This window comes from Gloeophyllum trabeum, assembly GCF_000344685.1.
Source record: "Gloeophyllum trabeum ATCC 11539 unplaced genomic scaffold GLOTRscaffold_00014, whole genome shotgun sequence".
Taxonomy (NCBI): domain Eukaryota; kingdom Fungi; phylum Basidiomycota; class Agaricomycetes; order Gloeophyllales; family Gloeophyllaceae; genus Gloeophyllum; species Gloeophyllum trabeum.
In genome coordinates this window covers 905,317-916,015 of record NW_006920423.1, presented here as the reverse complement: position 1 = coordinate 916,015, position 10,699 = coordinate 905,317, and the positions used below count along the sequence as shown (strand labels likewise).

Below are 10,699 nucleotides of genomic sequence, written 5' to 3'. Positions count from 1 at the left end.
AGTCAGGCTTATTGGCAAAGCTAGGATCGGTTATAATTCGCTAAGTTCGACGCTTTCGAACTTCTCGGGTCGCTGAGATTGTAACGCTAATTCTCTGAGATGGTGAAGTCAAAACTTGTTTTTCTGTACACTACTTTGTAGAATTTATACTACAGGAATGGCTTTGCGACCGTCCGGAGATAAATAACAAATAACCGCCGCTACCCACAGGATTGCTCAGCACTTGCCGCCGCTATACCATGCACCATACGACTCTCTTGCACTCCCACTTGCTTGTCCCAGCCCCTAGAGGTCGCCTCGACGCCCCGCCATCTGCCCTAAGCGGTCCCATCACTCCGCGTGATGCGCCGGTGTCAGACTAGGAGATCGTTCGAATGCCAAACTAAGCTGTCGCTGCGCGCTGAACGTATCCCTTCCAGGCCTGAACTGTACCACAAGTACCAGCTTCAAGCCACTACATTTGGAATATACAGATCGGTAATGGAAGGTTTGGTGGACAGTATCTTCAATAACTGGCTGGGAATCGACAATGAAGACATATATGACATTGACTTCAATCATGAAAAGCACTTGCTATTGCAAGGAGAACAGTTTCGGCGCAGCATCAAAGCAGGAGGACTGTGAGAATATTCAGGGCGCAGAATATTCTAGGAGGATCCGAGACATTCCACTGTTTTCCCTTGACATGACTCATTCTATGTCCATATGACTCATTCCATGCCTTTATGACTCACTCCCTTACATATGACTCATGCTATGCGGATATGACTCATTCTATGTCAATATGACTCATGCTATTCCCTTCTATTTATAGAGATGATTCATGTTGACTCAGCCTATGCTCAAGGACCAATCACAAGTCCCCAAGCTAGCTGACTCATCCTATTTTCTCACACTATTGTACACTATTCTCTCACACTATTGTCTATGTTGCCTAGTAACCAGGCAATTCTCCCACCCTATTGTTATGAATTTCAAATTACTGTAGGGTATATAAGGAGCTCAGTAGACAGTCTTAGAGGAGAGAGACCCCAATAATAATAAGAGACCCTCTGAATACCAGAGAGCCTCATTGGTTCAAGTCAGCCTCAGAATCAGTTGTACTACTGTGTGCATCTGTACTGTCTTGGTTCCACAAAGCGCTGGAACAAGCAGTGTTAGTCTGGAGTTAAAGCTATCTGTGATACCTCAGAGAAGGGAAGGACTTGCAGTACTGTCTGCTGTCTGCCACAGCTAGTCTGTTTCTCTACCGTGAGAAATACTTCAGTCTAGGTTTGGTGTTGGAAGTCTAGCCGTAGACCTCTGGTCACTTGTGTTTGCTCTCTACCCTCATCCTCAGCTAGACTCTGGTAGTCAGCTATTTTGCTTGTTTAGTTATCTGGAGATTGAAACAAAGAGTTTTAACCTCTATAAAGCCTATACTCTCCCTCATCGAACACAAGGGAACTGCTCGACCAACGACAAATCCAGCATTCTCTTGGGGAACTTGACGACTGTGCCACTTAGAGATATTTAGGTGGTATTATATCAATCGCAAGTTCTGCTGACACCGGTCACGTGCTAATTACCTCCGGCTGCTCGCTGACTGATGCTAACCTCATGGTGACTCGTATACGTCCGCACCTTCGGTATTTTGATGGAAACGAGAGAGGGATTGTGCTGGAGGGTGGGCATGAGGATGACGCCCCTCAATAGAAGTGTCTGCAGCCCCGGAGCTAATTCATCTAGAAGTCACATTGGTTAAGTCGCTCCGGAGCTCCTGTTTGCGGAGAGAAATCGCGGAATGGGTCCGTGTACGCCTCAAGGATGCTAGGAAGTCCGGAGCTGAAACAGAGCAAGTCTTTAGAGCCCATAGAAGCCTAGAGGCATGTGAGCGCTGTGTTGAATAAGCTCCGGAGGGCTTGTACGATGCGCTGAGTCCGCGTTTTCGGGGGTCAGACAATCCTGAGGCTTATCAATGGTAGTAGAGCAGTAAATGACAAACTAGAGAGAAAAGAGATGATGTGCAGTGAGGAAGGCAAAGAGCCATGGAGTCTGAAATCAGACATCCAATGATGTCATGATCTGCCAGGATTACACAATGTCCAGAAAGGATATGGAGTGGCAAGCATAAATCAGTGTGCTGTAGTGCCACGACCTAAAGCAATGACCCATGTCCCCAAAGGTCCATCACTGTTACCTATTTAGCAGTTTGTTCCGTGTTCCAAAGCTTCTGTTACATGAGGTCCCCATTTGGAAAATTTTCCCAGATTTTGTACCAGACGTGCTTCAAGTCACAACAACTGACAAGCATGGATATTTGAAGCATGATTGGTATAGAAAGAATATCAATCTGCTGCACAGATCAAGTGCATAAATATATTGCAAAAATGGCCAGATACCTGTGTCACCCAAGGTGACATGTTGCTTGTGCCCCATGTCCCCAATGTCCTGTGGTACCACATTCCTACACCATATTACATAATCTGTTGCATAGCCTAAGGCCATGGTGCTACAGTACCCAGAAGTTATAAATGTTAATCCAAGTGCTGTGGGTTAAAAGGGACTTTGGTAGCTAAACAACATGCTAGGCCCTCCACCTTGCAGCCAATATTCATGATCCCAAGTTATCCGCACTCCCATACCCAACACACAGCTCAGTGATGAGTAAATAAGTATAGTTATTTGGCTTAGTTTACATGTGATCATGTATATCCACGTAAATCGACCCTGCCATGACCCAGTGTCAACAGTGGCTGATGGCCCTAGGTACCGGGAACAGCACAATTTTTAAGGTCCACTGCATTAGAGGCTACTAGGTAAAGCCATATACAATAGATACTGCAGGGGGGCATATACCTGCCACAGCAATTTATCTATGCATATAATGCCATGTAAATATGAGAAATGAGGCTATTTAAGGAGGAGGGCATAGGTCCTTGACATGTTAGATGCAGCCTAGTTATACAGCATGTGTCTGGGGATCCCAAAGCGAGTATTCCAACAAGGGCGCCCAATTTGCCCAAGGTTTTGATGGCAAGAAGCACTCGGGAATGCTGTGCAAAGTGGCAGCAGCTTGATGTGATTGTGTGGAGGGCATGACATGCCCATAAATCCATGCATCACGTGATTGTAAATCCTGTAAATCAGTGTAGATCCCCCAAGATAAATGCTTTATGCTGCTTATGCTGCAAATTTGTGCACTTATGTGGTAAAACAAGTGCTTTTATGCTTGCAGGAGGCCTCCCCAGCTCTTGTGGACTAAACTGACTACATAGAAGAGTTTTTCAAGTATATTATCAGTAAATGCAAGCATCCATCTAATGTACAGCAACTTCTATTTACTACAGGAGAGCAAAAGCAACCCCGAGCAGGTGCAGTCAAGGAGGAAGGCCAGCTCGTTGACACATCACGCAAGGCGTGGGAACACCTGGGAACCACCAAGCACTTTTGTTACCCTGCCTCAACAAAGCTTGAACAAACAAACCGAAAATGGCAAAAATATCATGTGACCTCTGTGCCCCTCCGGTCTCCATGCATGTCAGTGCATATCACCTACATTAGGCTGTAAGGCAATTCATGATGATATATATATATATTGTTCAAGGCCCTTAGCTTCCAAGCTGTTGTGGCTCAACGGCATGGCATTCTTGCTGCTCTCTGGCACTTCAGGTTTCAGTACCCACTGGGGTATTGTTTTACATTACTTTATTTTTCTTTGTCTTTACTGTTTCACACTGTCTGCTTCAATTATGGAGTAATCTTCACTCAATAATTATTTTTGACTGAATAAATGAGGCACATCTACTGAGGAAATGAAAGGACATAGAATATATCTAATAGGACTTCTACTTTTGGATGCCCAGGCTAGACAGTGTGGCATTTCCAAAGATTATATGACTTTTTAACCCGATTCGGCATTGTTTGGTTGTGCTTTGTTGGGGTGTTGTAAGGCCAACTACCACCTAGCCTCACCTGCCTGATAAGGCAGGAGAAGCATAAAGCCAGCAGAATAAGTAGAACTAAGAAATCTAATGGCATCTCATGATTCATTGAATCCAGTGCACTGTACCATTTAAAATCTATTCAGCAGGCAGGTGACATGTGAATTGTTAGACCAATTCATCACCTTGGCAACTTACTATATATGTATATGGTGCAAAGGGGTGCTACAGGCAAGCTTCTGTTAGCATATATGGTAGGTCCCACAGTTCAAGAGGCCCTGTGACCTGTGACAAATGCCAAAATTTGTCTTCGGCAGGTACCCTGTGATGTTTGACTGCCAAACAGATTGGAATCATACAGTACAGTAATTTGTGTAAGTACCATATACTTGATGGATCAGTGGAGGTGAACCCAGAAATTGCTTGTCACTACACAGAGCTACTAATCCACCACCATTGAAAGAAGTGACATCCCTACAACAGTTTACCAAACTCATATAGCAGCCACAACATCCTGGTACTCAACTTGAAGCTTGAAGCCCAAATGAGCTGAGGAGGGGTAAGTTGCCAGTACCAAGTGTAACTTCCCAAATATAAAGTGTGCCATCTTATTGAAGCATAGAGATGGCTTGAGTACTCCTGTGATATGTGCAGGCTGTCTATATCAAGCACAACTAAATAAGTCCAGGATGACTTTGTTATCATCTGCCATACTAACCCTTATCTACAGATGTGTCTGTAGAGTTTTTCTCTTATCAGATCAGATATCCTGTGAATCATCATCTATCTATTCTAGGCAAGATAATGAATGAATCTGATGAAGACTCAGGACCAAAAGCATATGATCTCTCTATCAGAGATAAGAGCATATCACTGCTTATCTCCATAGGATATATCACTGACCTTGCAGAACCTCTAGTCCCATGACAGATGTCCCAATGACAGATGTCCCAATGACAGATGTCCCAATGACAGATGTCCCAATGACAGATGTCCTGATTATTGGTATTGCATGCTATTATTGCACTTAGTCCTCATGATATATAGCATGCATATCATGCCTTGCCCTGTGAGTGTCTCCTTCAGGTGCAAGATCTGTGGACCTCCTTCTAAGTGTCCATGGCTGACAGAGACATGGGATATGACTTGGATGTCATGTGGAGGTATTTTTTGACAGGATGTTCTTGCTGTATGTCAGTTCACTCATACATATGAAGCCATGATTGCTGACCTACTAGGAACTAGGGGTTGCACTGACACTGTATATGCATCACTTTGGTATGATGTATGTCACTGTCTCCAAATATTGTGAGAACTAAAGTGACATGCAGTATCAAGTATCCCATCAGAAGTAAGATTTGGGTGAAATCTGCAAAATGTAATTAACTTCATTTCAATACACAGATTGACTACATCTGGGTCAGTCAGTCATGAGTCATACTAGTACTTTTCACAGTTTTCATAGTTTGTCTAGTAGAGACTACCATGGAAGCCTATGAAGATACTATATATAATAGTAAGTGTTCTTCCTGACCTAGCTGACAATTATCCCACTGTATCACTATAGAACCGATATGTTGGATTAGCTGTAGTGATGTCAGATATCACAGGTATGTCATAACAGGGGTATCACTTGTGAAGTCCATCTTATGTGGGCTTGTCTGGTTAGTACAAGGCTATATCTATGCTCGTCGTGTGTCTGCTATACTTTCACCTGACTTCCAGTCATCTGGATATTGTATGTAGTCTTGCTTCCTGTCATAGTTGACTTCCCCTACCTTACTACCTTTGCAGGTGGTCCATATGGCTTATTCAATACACTCAGTAGTGAGTTGCAATACCCAACTGTGATTCAGTCTTATCTGAGTTTTGTGCATCAGTTGTAGTAGTAATAGGGACTGTCCAAAGTGTGTCATACAGGTATTGCCTTGTCCTGATGACAGCTGACATTGTTCAGTAATCCTGCAGGTCCGATTACACGCAATACTAGGAAACAGTATGTAGTCAAAGAAGCACACTGGCTTCAGACTAAAGTTCTCCTGTAGAACGAAGATACATTTTCCTCATATCAGCATTGTTCATTACAGCCCTTGCCTCTGTGATTGTTATAGCACTCCTTCATGGGCAACCAACTCTGGTTACCATTGGGCCTCTAAGATTTTGTCAGCCACGGTTAGGACTTACTCTGTGAGTGACTTACTCTGTCTAGGAAGGCATCTTATTTATGATTGCAGAATTCCAAGCATAATATTTGACATTGTGATGGCTGCAATCATTGTCGTTAAAGCTATCCTACATACTAGGCTCCATCAAGATTTGGCCCTCCATGCTTCCTGGGGTTATGGGGCAACTCTCATTTCCACATTGGCAACTGATTCCATCCAGTACTATGGCTGGTATGTCTGACAGCCCTCCACAATTTGTCACACATTCCTCTTATCTTTGCTTAGTGTGATTACTGTGACAACACTTGCGTTACTTGAAGACTTTACTTCAAATCCTGCCGCAACCCTACTATCTTCCATTCTCTCCCCATGGATCCTAGTGGCCCCATCAATCTTGGCCACTCACATGATCCTACACTTGCATAAGGTTGCTCATAGAGTGGCACCTTCCACAGCCAACACTTGTCATTCAAGGGCAATTGAGATGGTGCCATTACAGAATGATAGAGGTAACCAATATGGACTACATCTTCACATGAAGACAGAACCAGCAAGTGGGAATGAGGTAGTTGTGTAGTATATAAATTGTACAAGGTCCATGTCATAACCTGGAGCATTTACAATGGAAGCAAGGAACATTCTGTAGTCACTAGTACAGTTTCACTTTTCAGAGCTTACTGCTATCTGATAGTCTGTTTTATCCCTGTGCTTCTTCATTACCATAGGCATTGCTTTTATGTTTGGGTGTAAAGCTCCATGTTTCTGGTGCCGGACCAAGGAACATCTCCGAGATCTTAACCCAATCTCTACTGTCCCCACTGGCTAAGAGAGTCTCTGGGATGGAGAAGCAGAAGTTTCAGTATCAAATGGATGATACAATCAACACAACCAGTACTGACCCAATTCATCCCGGCCCCGGAAAGCTGGAGGGCGGTCATTGATCTTCGGCGGTAAGACCTCCAAGAGGCCAATGGGCACGTATCGATACTGGAACGACAGTGCCTCGCAAAGGTACCGCCGTGCTGTGTTCAAGCCAGCGGTATCCGTCCCGAAATGGCTACGATGCGTGTCAGCATAGACCTTTAACGGAGGTCGGCAATGACTCACCTTAACCCGTATTCGGCGTACTGATTGTGTCGCGCCGGCAGAATAAGAACCCATAACATTTTTCGGGAACTCAAATCACGCACCCTCCTGATCAGCTCCAGTCGTTCTCGACTACTGATGTCCCACTCCCTCCTCTCAGCTATCTCGGTGAATATCCATGGTTTGATCAAGGCTCCACGTCCGATCATAACGCCGTCGACGCCGTACTGCTCTATCCGACTATAGTAGTCATGCGCGGAGAAAACGTCGCCATTGCCGAATATCGGGATGGGCGGGACTTGCGGTCCGAATGAGGACCGTCACGACGAGGAAGAGGATAAAGCGGGAAAAGACTCACGATCTTCGTCCTTCTCTTTGGCCCGGACGAGTTCGACGCACTGCTTGATGTAATCCCAATCCGCTAGCTTGGTGTACCGCTGCTGCCTGGTCCGGCCATGTAACTACGAAGCTCGATCAATATCATCCGAAGCACAGACTGCTCCCCTTGGAGGTATTCTGACCGCAGCGCAACACCGGACACAAGACAAAAGACAACAGCGAACAAACGAGACTCACAGTCATGGCGCTGACACCCCAGCCACAAGCGCGTTCCATAAGCTTATGCACCGTGTTCTTGCCCTCCTTTACTCCCGTACGGAGCTTAATCGTCAGCGGGACCTCGCCGAGCGCCCGGTTCATTCCAATGAGGATCTTCCCTAATCGGCCAGGCGCATCCAGGACTACAGCAGAAGTACTCAGTCAGATCCCAAAATCCCAGTGTAGCGGAGAACGCATGCGAGGCTGACGTACGGGCAGAACCGCTCCCTTGCTTGAACACTAGATCAATCGGACACCCGCAATTGAGGTCGACGAAGTCGAGGCCGCTGCCCGTCCCGCCTATCGGTGCGGAACATTAGTGAGACGGGTAGGAACAGCCGGAAGGGATTAATCGTAGCAAGTGAAGCATTCTGTTATGACGAATGCAAACACCGAAGCGCAATAGAATTAGAACATCCAAAACTCACCACGCCCGAACTCATTTGCTAGGATCTCTGCGGTCGGGACAAGCAGATTAGGTTTCGACCCCGCAAGCTGTATGCCAAATATCTTTTCATCGGGATGTCTGCCAACAAGAGCGATCCGTCAGGATGAGTCCGGACTGCACTACCCCCAAAACACGCCTTCCCCGACAAGTGCAGTAGGAAAATGTTATACTGCGCGCACACCCACCTTCGCACGAGACTCCATTCCTCCTTACTCCCCTGCAAAAAGCTCTGCGCAAGGCCCATCTCGCCGCACGTAATATCCGCCCCGAGCGACACGCATAGACGCCGGAAGGGTAAGTTCCCCGTCGTAGTCAGCGGCGCGAGGTCTGGCAGTCACGATCTCGATCACTGAGCCGTAATCGGGCAACAAAGGACATAGCATACATACAGCTTTTCCCCTCCCATCTCAGGCGCTTCTTCTCCTGGAACCGAATCGGCACGTCGGGTGTATCGGTTTGTGAGGAATCGTAGGCATGCCCGTTCGAGTTGCCGTTGATTTTTGCGTTTGCGTCCCCTTCCACGTCCATAGGAGCTTGTTCTTCTTGTTCTGGCTCTCCGACGACGAGGGCATCGCCCTCTTCGGTGAAGGTGGGCTTGCTTTTGGGTTGTGATTCCTGTTGACGTTGCTCGGCTTGGGCTTGCAGTTCTCTGGAGTACGCGTCCGCCATCGGAGTCGGGTACTGGGACGTATACACCATAAACGAGGGATAACATATCGCGGATTTCGCATACCTTCCTAGTCCGGACCTTTTTCAGCACCTCTGCATCGACCTTATTCATCTCCTCCTGCGTACTGACCGCCCTTGCCTTCTTTTCTTCGTCTACGACTAACTCCAAGTCCGTGGTACCCTCCCCTGAATATGTTCGCAGCCTATTTCGTCTGACCAAATACTGCACTCACCTTTATCCGCCACCTTGACGTGCGCGCCTAAGAAGCGGCATTTCAAGCCGTACCTGCACTCGCCTAGGGCCGCATAGACCGGGCAGACAGTATTCAGGTCGAGCGATGGCTGCCGGGGATCGCTTGCTGGAGGAGAGGGGTGGACGAAGGGTGGTGATGTCATGAAAGACGATACGGGAGGAATGGACAGATCCTGTGGCTTGGAGGAGAGGTAGGCTGGCACATCGTGCGACTGACGGCAGCTGGGGGTATACTATATTGATATCAAACTTCCTGGCAGCCGATCCTTCGTACCTGTCTCCGAACTCGCATACGGTCCCTCTCGCAATTCTCCAGCACAAATCGACATCCTCCCTAACTTTTTGGAAGCGCCTCCCCTTATTCTGTCCCCGTTCCTTCTTTTTCTTCTCGCGTCTGCTGAGTTTCCTGCCTCCGCCTTCCGCTTCTGCTTCGCCGGAAGGCAAATTGGTGGGTGTCGAGGATACCGGGTTAGTAGAGCCTTCGGCAGCATCGTCGTCTGGTGTGGCACGTCGCGCGAATGAGATTAAGTACCTGACCCGGGGGGGGGGGGGATTATTTGACTGTATATTATTTATATGTTTTTCTACACTCACTCCTCTTTGACTGGCGCAGTGCCAGGAGGGAAACGAGACATAATCGTCGTGTCTGCCATGTTTATTGAACGTAAATCCGCCGTTATGACCAGCGGTAAACTGGGACTCAGCGGACGAGCAGCCCCTTAGCGCAAAGTGCAAACCGTCCGAACGAATCACGCGCGGAGTTTCGGAACGTAAAGGCAGCCCCGCGAATCTTGCAGCATCTTCAGATAAGGCGGTAGGGCCGTGCGAGCACGGCAGAGCCCGCTACCGTAGATATAGATGATATTTGGTAGCAAGCTGAACACTTCACATCCTGAGCAGCGTCATATATATCTATTTTGCGAAAGCAGCTGTGTTCCAGCAATTATTTCTGACTGAGCATTCAACTCAAGGCCTGGGGTCCTGAGAGATGTCCACTCATCCCTCCCTCAGGTTTCGAGAACACAAGTTACATATGCAAAACAACCGACATCGGAGTATTCTGATTTCACCTTGAGACCGCAAGGTCCAAGGCCCCAAGCAAGGTCAGTTCTGTCTCAAAGTCCCTTGACAATCATCCGCCACCTTGGCTATAAAGGGGAAGAGAAATGACACGTGGCATGACTATCGGGGTCCTTTAAGGACCCCACCTTTGATTGGTCCAAAGCCATGTCCCGCAGGTAGCTTTACTGCGCCCCCGTGCAAACACGTACAAATATACCATATCGAGAAGAATGTCACGTGATGCCGGCAAACGCGGGCTTCCCGCCGCGCGCGTGTGCGGCCAGTTAGAGTATCTTCAAGTCTGGAGGGTCATATAGATGGGGCAAAATAAATTTTCAATGAAATCTATATAGCTGTGATAATGTGGCTGAAAAGGTAGATATAAAAGTAAAGGAAAGTTAATAAACCCTAACCCCAAAAGGGCAAATCAAAAATGTGCATAGGAAGGAATTGAACTCCAGACGTCTAGCACTCAATACATACCGCATAACCACTA

The 10,699-nt window shown here is 46.9% G+C and overlaps 2 protein-coding genes across 2 annotated transcripts; one reads left to right on the top strand and one right to left on the bottom strand.

Moving 5' to 3' along the window:
- Positions 1-5,101: 5,101 nt before the first annotated feature.
- On the top strand, positions 5,102-6,665 carry GLOTRDRAFT_96169 (uncharacterized protein; the record flags this gene model as incomplete). Its single annotated transcript, XM_007871635.1, has 10 exons — positions 5,102-5,116; positions 5,328-5,346; positions 5,389-5,439; positions 5,548-5,661; positions 5,718-5,750; positions 5,780-5,830; positions 5,892-5,919; positions 6,035-6,110; positions 6,211-6,319; positions 6,409-6,665. The coding sequence occupies 10 exons, from the start codon at positions 5,102-5,104 to the stop codon at positions 6,663-6,665; spliced, it is 753 nt and encodes a 250-aa protein (XP_007869826.1).
- GLOTRDRAFT_80968 (FMN-linked oxidoreductase) lies at positions 6,643-9,805 on the bottom strand. Its single transcript, XM_007871634.1, has 14 exons — positions 9,736-9,805; positions 9,416-9,673; positions 9,122-9,363; positions 8,953-9,074; positions 8,609-8,900; positions 8,405-8,546; positions 8,200-8,297; positions 7,985-8,071; positions 7,751-7,914; positions 7,533-7,635; positions 7,279-7,472; positions 7,196-7,215; positions 6,988-7,145; positions 6,643-6,922 (listed from the first exon to the last, which is right to left on the bottom strand). The coding sequence occupies exons 1-14, from the start codon at positions 9,792-9,794 to the stop codon at positions 6,786-6,788; spliced, it is 2,076 nt and encodes a 691-aa protein (XP_007869825.1). The 5' UTR covers positions 9,795-9,805; the 3' UTR covers positions 6,643-6,785.
- Between the last annotated feature and the right edge of the window lie 894 nt (positions 9,806-10,699).

What these genes read in the sequence shown, in the direction of transcription:
- GLOTRDRAFT_80968 (XM_007871634.1), bottom strand. Translation starts at nt 9,794, where the DNA reads ATGGCAGACACGACGATTATGTCTCGTTTCCCTCCTGGCACTGCGCCA. An exon ending in AAAAGGTCCGGACTAGGAAG is followed by an intron (nt 8,901 to 8,952) that starts GTATGCGAAATC and finishes TATACGTCCCAG; the next exon opens with TACCCGACTCCGATGGCGGA. An exon ending in GACTGGAGCTGATCAGGAGG is followed by an intron (nt 7,216 to 7,278) that starts GTGCGTGATTTG and finishes CGACACAATCAG; the next exon opens with TACGCCGAATACGGGTTAAG.